Below are 20047 nucleotides of genomic sequence, written 5' to 3' on the forward strand. Positions count from 1 at the left end.
AATTGAGCCACCCAGGTGTCCCAAGAACACGAATTTTTTAAAAAGATTATGAATTCATTTTGTGATTAGAAAAAAATGTTAGTCCTGAGTGACCTAAGACAGCCTATAATTCAGTTAAGAGTTCTGGAATACCACAGAAATGAGAAATCACAGGTTCTAGACTAGTGTGGGAAGATCCATAAGGAGGTGGCATTTGGGGGATTCCTGACAGAGGGATAGGATTTAGACATGGATGGGAGAAGACACGCTAGAGAGGAGGCCTAAGTGAGTGGATAACCATGACGGGTGTGCCGTGCCAGTTACCAGCTTAATTCCTCTCATTCTTGGCCCTGCTTTGTGATTCTGGAGCTGGACCATGTAGACCTTTCTCTCCTGCCAGTTGGCACAGTGCTTGGCTCTGTCCTGCCACAGCATGTCTGGGGATGTTGAAAGAACTCCCTGCCAAGGAGGGACTACAAGGAGCAGATCAAGATTAGTCAGATAAAGCACCAGAAAATTTTTTCAGGGTCTCAACCTCCAGGCAAAAGAGAAATTCAGTCATGAACTGAAAGACTAGTAAGAAATCTTCTCAACATTGCCAAAGATGGTTCAGCAACTGCCTGACAGAGCCATGAGTCTTCCCAAGGGCTTTGCCCTCTGACCTGCTGCTCATCCCTTCCTCTGCAGCCTGTCTTCCATGGCCAGGGCCTTCCTGACGGGCGCCTACTTCTCCTAATGATGAGCGCACCACACTTTTCACACTACTTTGCCTTTGCCCACAATATTGCCACTATCTGGAACACCCTCTTCCATTCTTTGATGCCTTGACAAATACCCATTTGTCCGTCAAGAGGCTGATGGGGCATTACGATGCACATCATGATGGTGAAAGAAGTTTCCCTAGATTATCTTCCCTCCAGCTTCATACCTTACCTTCCACACTCCTTCTAGACTGCTTCAGTTCCATGCATTAAGTTATCTTTGGCTTATTTAGTGTCTTTGTTCATCTTTTCCACTACGAAACTTAATGCTTTATTTCTCCCTTAGATCTCCAGAGCCTATCAGACAGCCTGGAATACAGCATGTGGACTGAACTGACTTGTGAGGATGGTATTATTTGAGGGGATTGGAACACTTAGAATTAGTGGGGGCATCATTGGTAGGTGTAGAATAGCATTTTTTTTTTTTTTTTAGATTTTATTTATTTATTTGAGACAGAGAGAATGAGAGAGAGAGAGCACATGAGATGGGGGAGGGTCAGAGGGAGAAGCAGGCTCCCTGCCGAGCAGGGACCCCAATGCGGGACTCGATCCAGGGACTCCAGGATCATGACCTGAGCCGAAGGCAGTTGCTTAACCAACTGAGCCACCCAGGCGCCCCTAGAATAGCATTTTATAGTATTTCTGGTTTAGGAATGTTGGCCATCCAAAATCTATTCCAGTAGGTTCCATCAGCATGGTATTTCTCTACCTCTGTCTGCCTCTCTATTCTCTCATACACAGGCAGGGGTATGTGGTAGGAGAATTAGAATCTACTATTAAATCAATCTGCTTTGGGCTAAACCTATGAAATTCTGAGCAGGAAAACACCTGTACTTCCTCATGAAGTTCTTTTTTCAATGTCCATTTCAGTTAAAATCCCCTCTTTTTTTTTAAGATTTTATTTATTTATTTATTTGCGAGAGAGAGAGAGAGAGAGAGAGAGAGAGAGAGAGAGAGAGAAAGCATGAGCAGGGGGAGGGGCAGAGGGAGAGGGAGAAGCAGACTCCCCACTGAGCAGGGAGTCCGATGCGGGGCTTGATCCCAGGACCCCGGGATCATGACCTGAGCTGAAGGCAGACGCTTAACCGACTGAGCCACCCAGACGCCCCTAAAATCCCCTCTTAACATAAAGGAGGGGAAAGTTCAGAGGTGAACAATGGAATATCCCTCACATTGCTGGCATTCTGCGCTGGTTAAGTGACTCCTTGGATAACTCTCTCGCCTATCCCAAGCTGAGAGCATCTAGATTTTGATTGGACTTTTGCCAGAGCTCATTAGCATAGTGTACCTTGACCTGGATTAGGGAAATGCAGCTTCTGTGTAGAAAATGACCAGAACCTGCTGGGACCTGAACCAGAGATGAGATTTTTATGACACAGTATTGTCTGCATCTCCATAAGAAGTCAGAAGGTAAGGAAGCCAGAAATCCCCAGGAGAGGCCAGTGTAAGGAATATGCTAATAGTCACCCCATTCCTACAGGGTTTCAGTTCTACTAGGTTCTCTATAGAAATGATGAAATCTGAATACATTTTGGCCCAAGTTGCTTAAAAAAAAAAAAAAGGGAAGTCTTTACAAATTAAGTTTTTTGATTCTGGAGGAAAACTGAGTTGTTTATTTTCGAAGGGCTGCATACGGTCCTTCCTATGTTTTGTTCTTAACTTTCAGGAAATACTAAATTAACGTTTGTTCATTTGGCAACAATTTATAGCCAAGAAAACCAAAAGGGCAATGTAGCTTTTGTGCAGCAAGATTTTTTTATTCCCCTCCCCTTAATTTAAAAACAAAAGAATTATGTCTATGTCGCTTAAAATAATGCTTGGGAATTTTTGAGATGTGAATCTTGTTATTCAAGGTTTTTGGTTTTCTGTTTTGTTTTGTTTTTTTTAAAAAAAGATCAATCTGTCCCAATTAGCTGTAACAAGTTTTAGACCATCTGAGTTACTGTTGTTAACGCTCAAAGAGGTAAGTGCATCCAGCTGCTGCCATCAGGTCGACACGCGATCTTTGTGTCTCATAGACTTGTCATTGAAATCTGAATTCGGGTCAGTCTGTGACGGCCTTTCTTGAGCGACTTCATGTCTATTTCCCAAGCAATTTTTTATTTAAAACTCCTGGGGATTTAACCTTGCATGGCAGTGTTTGAAACATGGGTGATGGACTTCATGCTCTTTGAATCTTTAACCACTAAGTTGTAGGTGAGTGTGGTAGAGGGGATAAGGCGCAGACGGACCCCTAATTAGCTTGTTATCTAATGGTCATCGGTTCAGGTCAGCCGTCTTCTATATTCATATACTTGCCCTCGGATCTCAGAGACTGACAAGTATTAAGGTTCATATGAAGTCAAGTAACTAAGGAATGGGGCCCATGGCACTTCCTCAGCTGGAGACTATTAAACTCATAGTTCAAGTTTACTATTAAGTTGTTTTATGTAACATCAGTATGTCCCTTGTTTTTACAAGAACCACCAGCAAATGGAGATGTCACACATGTAAACATGTGTCACTTTGTGTTCTACTAATAAGCACATTTCATCTGCAAAATGATTAGTTTTTTTCCTCAGAGTAGAACATTTCCTTCCTTCCTCTTTTTCTTCCTTCTTTCCTTCCTTTTTCCTCCTTCCTTCCTTCCTTCCTTCCTTCCTTCCTTTCTTTCTTTCTTTCTTCTTTTTCCCTTCCTTTTCTTTTTTTGGGTAAACTCCTTTAACCAATTATGATTAGAAACCAGAGTGGTATTTCTCATGGGGGAAGAAATGCAGTCTGCACAAACATTTTTGAATCTCTATCATTTACATAATACAATCTAATCAAAGTAAAGTGAGATAGAAGAATCTTCAGTGGGGGGCGGGGGGCAGGGAAGGGGGAGATTTCTATTAGAAAGCCTTGAAGGGTGCTTTGAGTTAAAGTCAAGAAACACTATTTTTATTTTATTTATTTTATTTTATTTTATTTTATTATTAACATATAATGTATTATTTGTTTCATGAGTACAGGTCTGTGATTCATCAGTCTTACACAATTCACAGCGCTCACCATAGCACATACCCTCCCCAGTGTCCATCACGCAGCCGCCCCATCCCCCCACCCTCTCCCCTCCAGCAACCCTCAGTTTGTTTCCAGACATTGTCTCTTATGGTTTGTCTCCCTCTCTGGTTTCGTCTTGTTTCATTTTTTCCCCTCTTCCCCTATGATCCTCTGCCTTGAAGAAATACTATTTTAAAGTAGTAGTTCTCAAGGAGTTTTGCCCCCGCCAGGGGACATTTGGCCATGTCTGGAGACATTTTTGGTTCTCACAACAAAAGGATGCATTGCTACTGACACTTAATGGTCAGAGACCAAAGATGCTGCTAACCGTTCTACGGTGCACAAGATAACCTCCCACGGCAAAAAATTACCACGTCCATAATGTCAATAACGCCAAGGTTTTAGAGGGAATCTGATTTGAGGCTATCCATTGATAATATTTGAAGATACAGAGTACACACTGGATTTATTGAGGAGATACAAATTAATGTCTGAGGCAATTTAGATTTAAAAAATACTTGTAGATACATTTGGTTGTGATGTTTCCCACTTGTAACTTGAACCACATATTAGCTAATGTACAAAGGTATATCCATGCAAACAACTCCAAGCTAGCTCTCCCTCTTGCCCCAAGGTATATGGAGGACAATGTTCTAACCATTGGCTGCAGGCGACCATGGTCCCTACTCCGGCTTTCCCAGCCTGGGCCTAGAAGGGAGAAAGGCAGCCCCAACCCAAGGATCATGGTGCTTCTGATTCCCCGTGGTCAAGCTTTATTGCCACAAGATCACTAATGACTTATACCTTGTGTTTTTATTTTGTCTGTTGGTGCTTGCAAAAATGTCAATGAAACAGGTTTTTCTGGCAGGCAAGTACTGATTTTTATCTCTTTAACTGTCAGTATTACTATCACTTATTTTTTAGTGTCAGAAAACAGTCTCCAGGTCTAAGCTGCTTGACTCAAGAGTGGATTGATCCAACGGTAGGAAACGCCTTTGAAAGGAAAATTCTCCACCACTTCTGCGGGAGATTGGACAGGCAGAAACCTATGGGTGACCTGACTGTCATGGAGCCTGAAGACTTTGATTCCGAGGACAAGGAGATGTTAAGCTGGGATATTAATGATATGAAACTGCCACAGGTACGCACTTACATAAGAATCTGCCTTCAGCATTTGACTGTGAAGCCTTAACTTGCTAAAATCTGGAAGGAAATTGGTGAAGGTCCAAGCTGGGTAAATTCCTCTCCTGCAGAGCTTCAGCTGGGCATCCAACTGAGGAATTTTAAGAGGAGATGCCATGACCTAGAATTTGAGCAGGTTTTTACCTATCAGACACCACACCCTCCGCCCCACAACAGTTACAGACTGAAACAAAGGAAATGCTACTTCCCTTCTCTTTCAAAATTTGACTTGGCTTCTGTTGTACCCACCCTAGCTAGCTGGTAGAATAAAGTCCATGATAAGGTATTTGCCAATAGATTGACTCTGCACAGTGCACAAATTCCCATACAGTCTTATTTGCTATATAGTAATGGTTTTATTTTTTGAAGATTTTATTTATTTATCTGAGAGAGAGAGAATGAGAGAGAGAGAGCATGGTGGGGGTGGTCAGAGGGAGAAGCAGGGAGCCCGATGCAGGACTCGATCCTGGGACTCCAGGATCATGCATGGCCTGAGCCAAAGGCAGTCGCTTAAACAACTGAGCCACCCAGGTGCCCCAGTATAATAATGGTTTTAAATTAAATCTGTAACTGGAATGTGCAAATGATAGAGCTCTTATGGGATAGAGCAGCTCTTCTAGAACTTTTGTAAGTAATGCATTTCATATTTTCTTTACCTTCTTTTTTGGCATTTGACTTTTTAACTCTTAATTTGGTGGAAAATAGTAGTTGTTTAAAACTGACCTCCCCTGGCTCCCTTTCTGGCATTCAAAGGATGTGTTTTCATTGGAAGTTGTTGGAGAGGGTGTTGGGAAGGCTGACTGGAGATCACCAGTACCATGTAATGAAAAGGTCAAGCTAGTCTGCCTGATTCTGGGGAACAAGAAATTTGGATTTTCCAAGGCAGGGCAGAAGAAATGAGATTTCCACAGTCTTGATTTATAACCACTCCAGATTTCATTCTAATGAAGACTTCTGGATCATTCCAAATTGCACTCTAGTGAAGATTTTCTTTCTTTTTTTTTCAAAGATTTTTATTTGATAGAGAGAGACAGATAGTGACAGAGATAGCGAGAAAGAGCACAAGCAGGGGGAGAGGCAAAGGGAGAGGGAGAAGCAGGCTCTCTGTGGAGCAGGGAACCGGACGTGGGGCTCAATCCCAGGACCCTGGGATCACGACCTGAGCCGAAGGCAGACGCTTAACGACTGAGCCACCCAGGCACCCCGAAGATCTTCTTTTGTTTCTCTTAAATTCCTGCCTACGTTACCTCTCAGTAGATCTTGGAAGAGCTGGAAGACACAAAGCGTACCCTGCTTTCCACTCAGTGAAGGTGGTTAAATAAACCAGAACTGAATCATATAAATGTCTATTGTAGGGATTTGTCCTTATGGTTGCTCTTTTTTTTTTTTAGATTTTATTCATTTGAGAGAGAGAGCACGAGCAGTAGGGAGGGGCAGAGGGAGAGAGAGAAACAGGCTCCCTGCTGAGCAGGGAGACCCATGCAGGGCTCTATCCCAGGATCCCCAGGTGCCCCTTTATGGTTGCTGTTAATTGGTTTATGATTGTTGTAGCTATTTTAGGGGAAACTTTAAGGTACATTTTAGTTCTACCTGGCTCAGGGGCCTATATTGCTGCCTATTCCTAATTTCATGATTGTAGCTCACAAAGAGCTGCTGGATAACCTAAACAGCAAGAGTAGAAATAAACAAGTACAAGGAAGATTCGCAGTTTCGCATCCTAGAGCAGGAGTTTTAATGGGGTTTGAGAACCTTCTGAAATGGTGGGTAACACCGTGTACGAACATGCATTTTTTTCTGGGACAGAGGATCCATATCATTCATCAGATCTGTAGGCAAAAGAAAGGAAGCACCACTTCTCTGGAGGAAAACTCAGGGCTCATAAAAGTTCATTTTCCAATGTGAATTTCCAAAAACAAAAGCATTCACAGCTACCCAAGACATTAAACTCAGAAATTTACAACAAAAATACACAATGCAATTTTGAAAATGTATCATTTATAGTTAATCAAAAAGTTTAATTGCTCATGGAAATAACTCAAGTGCCCTTGTAAATAGGCCAGGGAAATGATTAGAAGTGCAGTGTCCCTTGGGGCACCTGGGTGGCTCAGTCATTTAGGCCTCTGATTCTTGGTTTTGGCTGGGGTCGTGATCTCAGGGTTGTGAGATCGAGCCCCACATCGAGCCCCACGTCGGACTGCGCTGGGTGTGGAGCCTGCTTAAGATCCTCTGTCTGCGCCCCCCCTCCCTGCCCCCGCTCATGTGTACTCTTCTCTCACTGTCTCTCAAAAAAAAAAAGGTGCCGTATCCCTTTAATATTTTCTAAGCAGAGACATCACCATCCTGATCTGGGTTTATGCTGGCTCTGGAATCATATCAAGAAGCAGTTGAGGTGAAAAATAAAAGGGTCTTGAAAAGATTTCCAAGCTAATTAGGTTGTGTATTTTGGGAGTATATCTGGTTGTGAGTATTACGAGGCCGAGAGATTGCACTGTATGGGGACAAAACCCTGGCTTGGAATTCCAGTTCTGCCTCTTTTTAAACTGTAAAGCCTTAGGGAGTTGTTTACCTTTACTGAGACTCCCTTTCCTCTTCAGGAGATGAGGTGGTTGCACTCACCGGCCTAGGATTCTGTGACCTGAGATTAGGAAGGCAGCCTGCCTTCTGGAACTGTCCGCCCCGTGCTAACACAGTACCTGGCATATATTAACAGCAGTGGATCAATGTGGAATTCATTAGCGGGTGGCTCCACTGCTTAGAATCTGTTTGGCTCTAAACAAAAGGATTTTAAGTCTCCGTTACCTCCTCGGTAAAAGGAAAATAGTGATTCCTTATGCAAGCTGCTTAGAACAGTGTTTCCCAAAGTATGTTCTGCAGAGTACAAGTGACGCGGTCTTTTTGTCGGTACCGTAGAGAAAGAAAAACAGAAACACTAGGTTCAACAAAGTTAAACAGAGTTCTCCGCTGCAGCCTCGGACACTTCCATCCGTGTGTGTGTTGGCGGTGCTCCCAAGAGGAGGCTTGTCAGGCACTGCGGCTCTGACTTGTTTCTGACCCTGGAGCTCTCTCTTTGGAGGCCCTCAGGCGATTAATGTTCCTCAGACTACCTGCTTGGGCACCAAAAAAAATGTGGTTTAAAGGATCAAATGCAGTTGCTTGTTATTGTTGTAAATGTCACACAAGGAATTTAGAGTTTGTTTTTCATAATTCTGTGTTTTTGCCAGGATGACTACTTCCACAATGTGTAGGCAAATTCTGGCAACTTGTAGACCCATTTCTTTCCTGCTAATCCACTCACATGCTTCAAGTTTCAAGAGGGGCCCCTGAATGCTGATTGCATGTCCCATTCCCTAAAATTCCATAGCCCCTTATACATCTCAGACATGTCACGATTTATGGGCTAATTTTTGGCAACAGTGAATGCTGATATCCTCATTAAGACATCAAGCATTTCATGGGGCGCCTGGGCGGCTCAGTCGGTTAAGCGTCTGACTCTTGATTTCAGCCCAGGTCATGACCTCAGGGTTGGGAGGTCGAGTCCCACGCTGAGCACAGAACATGCTTGGGATTCTCTCTCTCCCTCTCCCTCTGCCCCTCCCCTGCTTGTGTGCTCTCTCTCTCTCAAATAAATAAATTAAATTTAAAAAAAAAAAAGGACACCAAACATTTCTGAGTGACTAGAATTTGCCAGACGCTACATACAGCAAGCTCTGGGGATACAGGGACCATTAAGCTATGATGACTTCAATGGAAGGGCTCATGATCTTCTGGGCAAATGGAGCAAGGTCCATGCCTGCACGGAGAACCTGTGTCATGCAGAAAAATGCTGGAGGTCCTTGCAAGAGGAAGTATGTAATTCAGTGTGCCTTGGACATGGGAAGCAAGGCAGAGCTTCTGGCAAAGGGCTTTCTCGGAGCAGTGCCTTGTAAAATGTAAAAGGATTAGGGCAGGGAAAGGGAGCAAACAAGACCCTCAAAGCAGAGCAGGGCACCAGAGTCCAAAGGCTGTTCAGCCTCTACGTTTGACGGAGCTTGTGCACAGGCATTCAGCAGGGACAGCAGGGAGATGGGAGAGGCAACTGGCTGGAAAGGTGCTTTGGAGGCAGGGTATCCCAAGAGGATTTAGTTATTTTCTAGGAAGCTGGCAGCCATTAGGCTTTTGGGGCGGGACAGCGTCGTCATTGGATCTGGGGCTCAGAGTCCACTTGCCCTGACTAAGCCATCCCTCCCCTCTATTTGTTTCATGTGGGCTTCCTCCTCCTTTCAGCTGCATGTTATATCTCTATAAATCCTCCTTTCACTTGTTTCTGGTCCCTCCTCTAACGTGTGGTTATTTTGACACCCTTTCCCCGTAATCCAGCCCCCAGGGAGCCGGCCCTGATCCGCAGGCACTCAACTTACTCAAAACAACCACTGATAAAAATCTCTATTCCAGGCCAACGTACACCAGTTTGCTTTCCCTTTTTATTCCCCTTAAATTACATTTTCATCTTAAAGATGCAAATATAATTGCTTTAGGGTTTGCTTGGCCCAAGCAGCAAATGTCTGGTGTTGGTTTAGTCTTCCCTACATTAAAAATGTTTATTACAAGTTCCTGGAAAGGGTCACAATCTTCATTAATACTGTAACTCTTGACAGCCTTGAATACCTAAGAAAGTGCTTTTTTTCTTTTTCTTGTTGGAAAATTGGGGAGAGAATCACTCCTTTTTCTTCCTAAGTAGTACCCACTTCAGCAGGGCACTAAGAGCACCTGCTCTGTTCCTAACACCAGCCAGTTTCTCTGAGTACAAGTACAGAGTGTTCCAAAAGCACCACAGCAGACAAACCCTGAATCATTTTGTTCCTAAGCATGAGTAGTTTTCAGATTAAACCTGTGGCCAGGGGTGCCTGGCTGGCTCAGTCAGTAGAACATGCAACTCTTGATCTCAGGGTTATAAATTCAAGCCCCATGTTGGGCATAGAGCTTACCTAAAAAAAAAAAAAATCCATGGCCAAAGCCACACCAAGACATTAACTCCCAAAATTCCAAGGTTTAAGTACATTCTTTCATAGAGAAAAGATAAAAAAAAATATACACAGGCTAAACATAAATACAGGTCAACCTAAAACCTGCTGAGTCAACCACAAAGAAGCCATGTCTCCAATTAGTTAATTCCTGAACCATGATTTTAGCCAGCAAGGTTGACTTGGCCTCAAAGTTATAAGTGAAGGTGAATCTTTGAGCTCTGTCAGTGAGTTCATGTGGGTAAATGTAAATCACAATGAGCCAGAAGGAGTAAGTAGATGTGTCTTGGTGCTAAAGAGCTAACAGGTAAACCAGATTCTGGATTTCTTGCAATTATTATCTGCCTGCATGATCAGGTCACATTGTTGTTGGTCTGACAGGTACATCTATGATTTTGTCCTCCTTGGCGGCATTCCCCTTGATCTCAAGGTCATTTGAACTTCCTGGGACAGCTCCACCTATATTGGGCTCCCTTGGTCATTGAATCCCCACTACTGGAGCCAGAATTATTCTGCCACTCCGTGCTCCTGGTGTGATGGGGTGGGGACATTACTGCATCTGTGGTAGGAGAAACTCTCTTCTGGGTGCCTGCCGGAAGGTCCCTTGCTTAGCTGGGTAGAGTGGAAAAGGGAAGGAAGAAGAGTAGAGAGAGGCAAGCGATGGAGAGTTTGGAAAACTGGAGTACCCTGGCCCACCTTAGTGTTGTCTGAGCAAATAAGGACATTTTTGTTTTGAATTTTGACCCTTTAACAAAGGTAAGAAATTGCAGTGTTAGCCTAAGGTGTCACTCTTGAGTTAACTCAAAAGCATTTTGTTGAGTTGAATTTCTTCCTTTGATAACACTTGGAGTTTGTTTCTAGTTGGCCCAGAAGAAATAAGTTCCTGAAAATGTGTATAGATACCAAAATGCTGGTTGAATTGTTTTTTCTGTGTTCCATAAGTAACATCTCATTTTCTCCCTCTATCTGATTTGCTTAAAGGTGTATCTGTTTGCTCTCCCTGTTTTATTTGGAAACATTTATTTATAAAGAATTAAGCTATTCCTAGCATTAAAGAAAACCTGCAGATAATTGCTTTATATGAGAGTGGATTGTATTCTACGTGAAATCAATTTTAATATAATAACATGGTAATGTAGGTGTTTTTGATACCTTATTTTAAAATTTTCATTTTATTAGTTTTATGTAATAATATATATTTAATTTTTAAGGGACCCTATTAGAACTTTAAGTAGTTAAGTAAAGCAGAATAAGGAAGGTTGGGTGCTCTGGGATTCCATGGAGTTGCAAAGATTTTGAGTGAGTTAGAGGATTAGGTCTCTTAGTAAAAAAATTACAGAAATCATAGAAATGTTAATTAAAACCCCAGTGATGTTACCCATGAGATTATAAAATATAAATTCGTTAGATTTACCTGTTGGAAACCTGAAGAATATTCCCTTTAAATTATAAACTTCTTAACTGAGAGGAAAAACAAAGTTACTCATGAAAAGTTAGAAATTAAAATAAACACAAGATCAGAAAAGAAGAAAATATTTTATGGAGATCTGCTAAACAAGATTAAGAAATGATTATTCTTCCTTTTTAAATGTTACCTCTCTGGTGCCTTGAATTTACAAGGTTTTCAGAAATCACTATCATTCAACACCTGGGTTCCTTTGCATTATGGGAATCTGGGTTTTGTCTTACTTTCAATGTCAAACGTTGTCGAAGATTCCACGAAGCATCCAAATCTCAAAAGATTGGGCATAGAGAAGAGCTTGATAAGAACACATTTACTTCTAGGAATTTTCTCAAGTTAATAGTTTGTCAAAATTATTACTGATGGGACTGGAAATGTAGCCTGCCAGTGAAGAGGCTGCTGGGGGAGAAAAAAAAAAAGCTTAAAAGATGGTCAAATGTAGGGACACCTGGCTGGCTCAGTCAGAAGAGCATGCAACTCTTGATCTGGGGATCTCGGGTTCAAGCCCCACACTGGTATAGAGGCTACTAAAACAAAACAAAACAAAACAAAAAAAACAAACTTAAAGAAGAAGAAAAAAGACAGTCAAATGTAGAAAATATTATAAGCCCTGGGGCACCTGGCTGGTTTAGTAGATTGAGAATGTGACTCTTAATCTCAGGGTTATGAGTTCAAGCCCCACACTGGGTGTGGCGCCTACTTAAAAAATAAATAAATAAAATATTTCTTAAAAAGAAAAGAAAATACTGTAAGCCCTAAAACAAACCTCAACAATGTTAAAATAATTGAAAATACAGTGTTCTCCAACTATAGTGGAACCAAACTAGAAATTAATGGTGAAAGGCAATAGGAAAATCTGCAAATACATGGAAACTATAATCCATAAGTCAAAGAGGAAGCTTCAAAGGGAGATCAAAATAATACATTAAACTGAGAGAAAACTGGGGGAAAAAAAGACGGTGGAGATAATTTCTTCCTCTGAACATCTGAGACACTCACATACACCTTCCCCTCCTCCTGGTTCGTGGGATTAATGGCACTGACCAACCTGCTGGGCCCCCTCACCTTGAAAATGAAAATCTCCGCTTTTCTTCGAGTCTGTTGCCCTTGTCTCTGCTACCCTGGCCAGCTGTGCTTTGTGTTTGAGTTCTTTAAATGCACCAGGCGGTTTTTACAATCCAAATTGTTAAAGGTACACGTTTTAGCGTTTTAACCTGCATTTTTCTTTTTTCAGAAGATAAAATATTATGCTTCCCATGGCCTTTCTGTGACCACAGAAAACAAGAGGGCATTGTTTAGAGCCTTAGGTCAGAAGGAAAAGAATAGAAGAGAAGGCCGGGGGGGGGGGGGGGGGCGGGGGGGGGGAAGCAGGAGGGGGGCTGCCTGAGATGAATACTACCAGATAGTCAATATTTTCAGTGTTATGGGCCATCCAGTCTCTGCTACAATGACTCGGCTCTGCTGTAGGGGTGTAAAGTATGCATAGACAACACTTAAATGAATGAGCATGGCTGTGTTCTAATAAAACTTTATTTACCAAAAAAAAAAAAAAAGGCAGTGGGCTGGATTTGACCCATGGGCCCTACGTTGCAGACCCCAGCTCTTAACTGTTAACTAGCACTACCTCTCCCTCACTTATGGTTCCTCAGATCCACCTCAGTTCCCACAACATGCCATTCAAATGGCAACTATCATTGTATCAGACTTAGAATTTACAACACATCTGCTCTTCGTGGTACTTTTTTGAAGAATATTTTATCACTATGTCCGTTTTGGAGAAGAGCAAAATGAGGCTTCAGAGATAGTCACTTGCCCAGAGTCTCATGTTACAAAGTTCTTTGGCACGTTTTAAACTTGAAATCTAACTCAATAAACACCAACTTCCCCATGCTGCCCTTCCATCCTCATATTGATGTTTTCTCTTTTCCTTCTAAATTGTCTCCCTCCCCCAATATTCTATGCCTGGCTTTCTTGTTGGGGAATCAAAAGGAAGGCACTCTGATCTCTCCTTCTGGACCTTCTAGAATCTTCTCTCTGACCTTCTAGAATCTTCTTGATGAAAAATGTTCTTTTATGATGCCTGGTCTCTAGAGGCTGTGGGGATGGACACAACCTAAGTTTGAGTATGGAGACTGCTTAACGATTGTCGTTCTTGAGAATGAAGCAGGAACTGTTAAATGCAGGGTCTATACACCAAAGGGCCTACGGAACGTGAGCCTCAACATCAATGACTAACATTTATTGAGAGCTTATTCCATGCTAGGTGCTGTGCTAAGTATTTTTTATATATTATCATATTCTCAGAACCACACTTGGTTCTCATTATCCCTATTCTACAGATGAAGAAACAGAAGCACAGAAAGCCCAACCACAAAGGATTGATTGTACTGGTGATCTTTTTAAGGAGAGCTTAGATGTTCACGCACAGGGAATAGTGCCAGTGCTAGGCAAGAACATAGAACTTTCCAGCCAAAGTAAACTCTTCCTTCCCCCTGCCTTGTTGGAGGCCCGTGGATCCAGAAGTAGAGAAAAAGGAAGAAGATCTCCCCAGGGGAGAAAGTGGCTGTCAGAACCCTCCCAAACCCGGGCTCTCCAGTTTTCCCGCTGCTCAGCTCCGGTGACCGCATAAACCCTTCGCCTTCCCACTAGGGTAACTACAGTGTGGTATGAGACATTATCTCACTACCCTGCCACGGTGTTGTCCACTGTGATTGTGTAAGAGCACAATCATATTACTTCACCCTCAAAAATTCTTTGTGAGAAATGGTCAGTAAGTCTTCTCACCAAGGGCTAGAGAAACATCAGTGGGGTAGAACTCAGGGGAAGGGGGGCACTGAATGGCAACTCAGCTTGGTCCGGGGAGCAAATGTCCCATAGTCTCAGCAGTCCTCTTGCTCAGCGCTCAGATCCCGCTGCTGGAATGAAACCCTGGTTGGTCTTTGCCAAAGGTCTCCACAGCTCTCGGGTGCCAAAGCAAGCTTCACATCAGTGAACAGTTGTGTTGTTTTTATTTTTTAAGATAGTATTTATTTATTTGAGAGAGAGAGCGAGAGAGCATGAGAGGGGGGAGAGGGAGAGGGAGAAGCAGGCTCCCCACTGAGCAGGGAGCCCAACGCGGGGCTTGAGGCCAGGACCCTGCGATCGTGACCTGAGCCGAAGGGCCGAAGGCAGACGCTTAACCCACTGAGCCGCCCAGGCGCCCCGCAGTTGTGTTTTCTCGCTTAAATCATAGCGATATTCTTTGTGTTTCTATCAGAATGTGAAAAAGACCGACTGGTTCCAGGAATGGCCAGATTCCTATGAGAAGCACATCTACAGCTCAGAGGACAGGAATGCGCAGCGGCACTTGAGCAGCTGGGCCATGCGCAACACCAACAACCACAACTCACGCATCCTCAAGAAGTCCTGTCTGGGCGTGGTGGTGTGCGGCCGAGACTGCTCCGCCGAGGAGGGGCGGAAGATCTACCTGCGACCTGCCATCTGTGACAAAGCCCGGCAGAAGCAGCAGAGTGAGTAGGGTCAGGCTCCTCACCCCCCAGTATCTGCCCTGTGGTTCCTCCCAGGGAACCCGCCAACAAAGCTGCTCCCTTGGGTTAAGGCACCTGACTCAAGGCCTCTGTTCAAAAGCAGATGCGTCACTTAGGGACTCACATTAGGTCCTCAGTGCACCCACATAAAGTCTAGGAGAACGTTGGGGTTTTTTTGTTTTTTTTTTTAAAGATTTTATTTATTTATTTGACAGAGAGCATAAGTAGGCAGAGCCACGGGCAGAGGGAGAAGGAGAAGCAGGCTCTCCGCCGAGCGGGGAGGCTCGATCCCAGGACCCTGAGATCATGACCTGAGCGAAGGCAGACGCTTAACCGACTGAGCCACCCAGGCGCCCTTAGGAGAACGTTGTTGATCACACTTGCCACTTGACATCTTGGGGAACGCCCCCGCCCCCCCCCCCCCAGGAGCTCAGTGAATGCTTTGGTCTGGAGTGGGAGCATTGGGACGAAGTTTGAGATTAGACTCCATTCCGCGCCATTTAGGTCCATACCATAATCATGTTCATTTTGTTTCTCTTTATCACGTTCATCGCATTGTGAAACAGCTGCATCCAGCATTCCCCGTGCCTTGCTCACTTCAGACCTCAAGTTACTTCATGTTCTTTCCTTGTAAGGCGTCTTGAAAACTTGGTCTCAGGAGAGGCTCTGGTCTCGGTCATTTACAACTTAATGAGAATTTAGGGGCTGTGCGTTTTCTCTCCTGTGACTTGGCTCCTTGACCCTTAATTCTAATTGTGAAGTGAAAGAATTCTGTCCTCTTCTCTACAAAGAATTTCAAGTCTCAGTAAATACGGAGGGAGGGATTTTCTGCTCAGGAGAGCTCTCCCTTGACCTGTGAAATCGCCCACTCTGTAGGAGACCACTTCGTCTACCCCTGTCACCCCTGTGTGAGACTGGTCTGGGACGCGTTGATGGCCAGGCCTCCTCGGGTCAAAGGCAATGCCCAGTGGAAGGGAGCCCATAGCGCTGTGCCCAGGTCCATTCTCTGACATCCTGGAGTCAGGTGCAAACTGCCAGGACTCAGTTGGCATGGTCACCTGCCTGTGCTCTCTTACAGGGAAACGCTGTCCCAACTGTGACGGGCCTCTGAAGCTAATTCCTTGCCGAGGCCATGGGGGCTTCCCGGTCACCAACTTCTGGAGGCACGATGGACGCTTCATATTCTTCCAGGTTGGATTTGGTTAGAGTTCTGAGATGCCACTTCTCTTTAATTCAGGAAGTGTGTACCGAGCACAGGGGGACGTTTCATACAGGAGATGGACAGGGGAACGTACCAACCCTGAGGTGCGCTCTGGGCAAGCAAATGTCTGCACCCGCGCCTCCGCGGAGGCGCCAAGCACGGGAGCCCCAGGAGGGGACGGGCTCCCTGGGGGAGGCAGCTGTCAGGAATCTGATCACACTCAGGCTAGCGCAGTGCTGCGGCATGTGGTTGGCTTCGGCAGACCCGAGGCTGAATACCGGCTCTGACCTCTCACCAGCTCTGTAAACCTCAGCACGTGACTGGACTCCCCTGAGCCCCAGTTTTACATGAGACGTGGATATGAAGAAGTACTTGAGGGGGCGGTGGTATGAACGGGATAAAGCGTGGCCTCTGATGGCAGACTGCCTGGGTCTGGATCAGTGGCGTGCTGGTCAACCAGCCCTCCGAAAAGAAAATGTCCCGATTGCTAGGGTGGGCCAGCATCTGTGATAACAACAGTTCCCGCCATGGCTCATCTCCAGCTACCAACCAGCTCCCAGAATTCCCGAATGTCCTATAGTTGGCTCTCAGCTTGGCCAGCTAGCTCCAGCATCCTTTGAATCCTGGCTCCCCACTCACTCAAGGGGGGCAGGGGGGGAGGTTGCGGGGCTGGTGGAGTCTCCCCATGCTTCGTTTTCCTACTCTGGAAGCTGGGGCAGTAATAATGGTGGCATGACTGATGGCGGTGCCGAAGAGTCGGTGAGATCATGTGTTCGTTGCAGCCTCCTCCACATACCGTAGGAAGCACTTCGTGTCACTTCTTATGGTTGTATGACTTCGCCAAGTGGGCAAGGGGGACCATGGACAAAGACAGGCAGGAAGGCACATGACGGGCTGAGGAGGTTTATGCAGTCTTGTGCCAGTCATCAAGAGCAACACCCAGGGCAGGGCACAGGGTAAAACTTAGCACACTGTGAGGTACAATCTTGCTATTTATTTTACCTCCTTGTCTCCTGTAAGTCAAAGGGAGAGCACGATCATCCAAAACCAGAAACCAAACTGGAAGCCGAGGCAAGAAGAACAATGAAGAAAGTACACACGGCGTCTGCCTCTGTCCCCTTAAAGCTGAAGGAGAGCCCAGAGACAAAGGTAACCTGTCGTCCTGTGTGTTCAAAACATATGGCGACTCACCACCCCTGTGGTGGGGGCAATAAACGTCCCTGGTCCCTTCCCCACCGACAAAGGAGGTCAAAATCATCCCATCTGGCTCATCTACAAGGCAGCATTCCCCAGAGAAAAGAAATGGAATCTGGGGTTTTCCTCTTAATTTCTACCATCTTTGTAGCATGCTCTCAAATGCTCTTAAATTCCATATAATTTTAGAAACATCTTCCCTACTACAATTACAAGGAGAGACTTGGATTAGTACTTAACCTCTATTTGGCACTTTATATTTTGGTTCAGAAATGAACCTAAAATGGTCTCCGCAGAATATTAGCCTTGTGTTTTAAAATGTTTTTTCCAAAATTTCCATTCTTCCCCTAAATAGATAAAGCACACTCTACCAAGATGAAATAACCAGGAAGTTTCTGAAAACATTGGACACCTGCAGTGTTGGGGGTTGGAGAGGCCAAACTGTGATGTGAAATTTATGGCTTTATGGGCATCAAACCATAGGTTTGTGGGTTTGTCTGCTTAATAGTGATGCTAATTCCTGTATTTTACTACTGCTCAGTGCTCCGCATTTCATGAGGACAGAGATGGAGCCAGTTTATCCCTAGAGGTTCTAAATGTGTCTTACGTAGAAAAAAAATGTCATTTGGGTCTGTTAATAGGGACATGTGAGCCCCTGAAACCAAATGGCTGGTTCCTCATCCCTTCTCACAGCCCTGGGACAAATTGAAGGGCATTTCCTCCCACTCACTCTACCTGGTCATAGTCTCTCTACCCCCACCCTCGTTACATAAACAAGCAGATCACTTAATTCTCAACCAGCTTCTTTCCCTGTGAATAACTGGAAAGTAATACGCTTCCTTTATTTATAGAAATAAATTTACTACTTCATATCCTAGAGGTCCTATTTATGATTCAACAAAATCCCCATGAGCTCGGAGAAAAACAACAACAACCCTAGTCTCTCAGACTGCAAACAATGCTAAAAAATAGAAAAGTCAAGAAAGAAAATGATGTGTGTGTGTTTGTGCATGTGTGTGTGTGTGTTTGTGCGTGTGTGTGTGTATGAGAGACTGAGTGAGCGAGCAAGACAGAGATCCACTGAGAGTTATACTGAGTATAATAGAAATCTTTGAAGCTGTAGTTTGATTTTTCTTAAATAGTCTCTTACAAAGGCAGTTACCATATCAGATTTGTGTTTGAAGATGAAACATTTTAAACACACTCACTCTGCTCAGAGTCAAAGGAGTAAGAGTAACTCAGCTCTTACTGGTTAGTAGGCTTTACAGTGGAAATGGACGCAACCTTCGATTCTTTCAGGCTTTAAGTGCTTGTGGTGAAACCGTGCTGTGCATTTGTGCTTCAAGTATGTAAGGAATGAGGAAGATCAGAGCGCTTATTTGTACAGAGTAACTCTGGGTGCCTGTGGTAGTTGTGTCAATTTGCTTAACTTATTAATGTGAGCTTTTCGCTTTCCTTTCTAGTCTCTTCCAGGTGAAACCCAAAGTTGGGGAAGTTTACCTTTAACTTGGTCTTTCCAGGAAGGCGTTCAATTGCCCAGTAGTTACAGTGGACATTTAATAGCTAACACTCCCCAGCAGAAGTCATTGAATGATTGCTTATTCTTCTCCAAGAGCTATTGCTTGGGGGGAACCGCTGATCTGGCAGACCCCACTTCCACCTTGGGCCCCACTAAGCTCTATGAGAAATGCAAACTGTCCAGTAGTTGGATCTATAATAGTGGGGACCTGCTTCATCCTGTTTCTGGAGTCTTCTCTGACTACGATGATCAGCAAACATGGAATAAAAACACTGCTTTGGGGAGACATTCTCTTAATGACAACTGTTGTCCCAGTTATCCTTTCCCTCTGACCAGCTGGCCTTACGACTTCTCCCCTTCCCAGAACTCTGCAGAACCCTTTCCCCAGCAGATTCCAGTGGAGCCACCTGCGGCCGAAAGTAGCTGTCGCCCCTTATGGCCAAACCCAGGGGGTGATCTTTATGAAGAGAAGATGCATGTGGATTTTAACAGCTGCTACCCTTCTACCACATGCCACTCACCTCAGGAAGACCCCTTTCTCCTTACCTACACCTCCCATCCCCACCATCAATACTCATTGGCAGGCAAGAGCCGCAAGTGGGATTTTGACGAAGAAATGAGGGGCGTGGGTTTGGATCACTACAACAATGAAATGCTTCTAAACCTCTGTCCTTTAAGATGATCCAAATCTAAAACCTGTACACTATTAGCAGAGATGGAATTTAGTGCAGACACTCTGGAAAATAGTATGGAGGTTCCTTAGAAAATTGGAACTGCAGCAGCTTTCACAATAGCCAAAGAATGGAAACTACCTAAGTGTCCATCAACAGAGGAATGGATAAAGAAAATATGGTGTGTGTGTGTGTGTGTGTGTGTGTATATATATATATATATACACACACACACACACATATATATATATACACACACACATAGACAATGGACTATCACTCAGTCTCACAAAGCGAGGATATCTTAACCTTTGCTACAACATGGATGCACCTTGAGGGCATTATACGTGAAATAAGTCAGACAGAAAAAGACAAATACCATGTGATCTCACATGTGGAATCTAAAAAAACCCAAACTCATAGAAACCGATCAGATTGGGGTTGCCAGAGGTGGGAGGTGGGGAGGGGTGGGGGGGAATTTGGTGAAGGCAGTCAAAAGATACAAACTTCCAGTTTTAAGATAAATTAAG

At 44.2% G+C, this 20047-nt stretch overlaps 1 protein-coding gene across 1 annotated transcript; it reads left to right on the forward strand.

Annotated features, from left to right (window-relative positions):
* The first annotated feature begins 4827 nt into the window (after positions 1 to 4827).
* On the forward strand, positions 4828 to 19528 carry GCM1 (glial cells missing transcription factor 1). Its single transcript, XM_032410080.1, has 5 exons — positions 4828 to 4902; positions 14662 to 14914; positions 16011 to 16123; positions 17154 to 17282; positions 18791 to 19528. The coding sequence occupies exons 1-5, from the start codon at positions 4828 to 4830 to the stop codon at positions 19526 to 19528; spliced, it is 1308 nt and encodes a 435-aa protein (XP_032265971.1).
* Positions 19529 to 20047: the final 519 nt, after the last annotated feature.

Source organism: Phoca vitulina, unplaced genomic scaffold (genome assembly GCF_004348235.1).
Source record: "Phoca vitulina isolate PV1807 unplaced genomic scaffold, GSC_HSeal_1.0 scaffold11, whole genome shotgun sequence".
Classification (NCBI taxonomy): domain Eukaryota; kingdom Metazoa; phylum Chordata; class Mammalia; order Carnivora; family Phocidae; genus Phoca; species Phoca vitulina.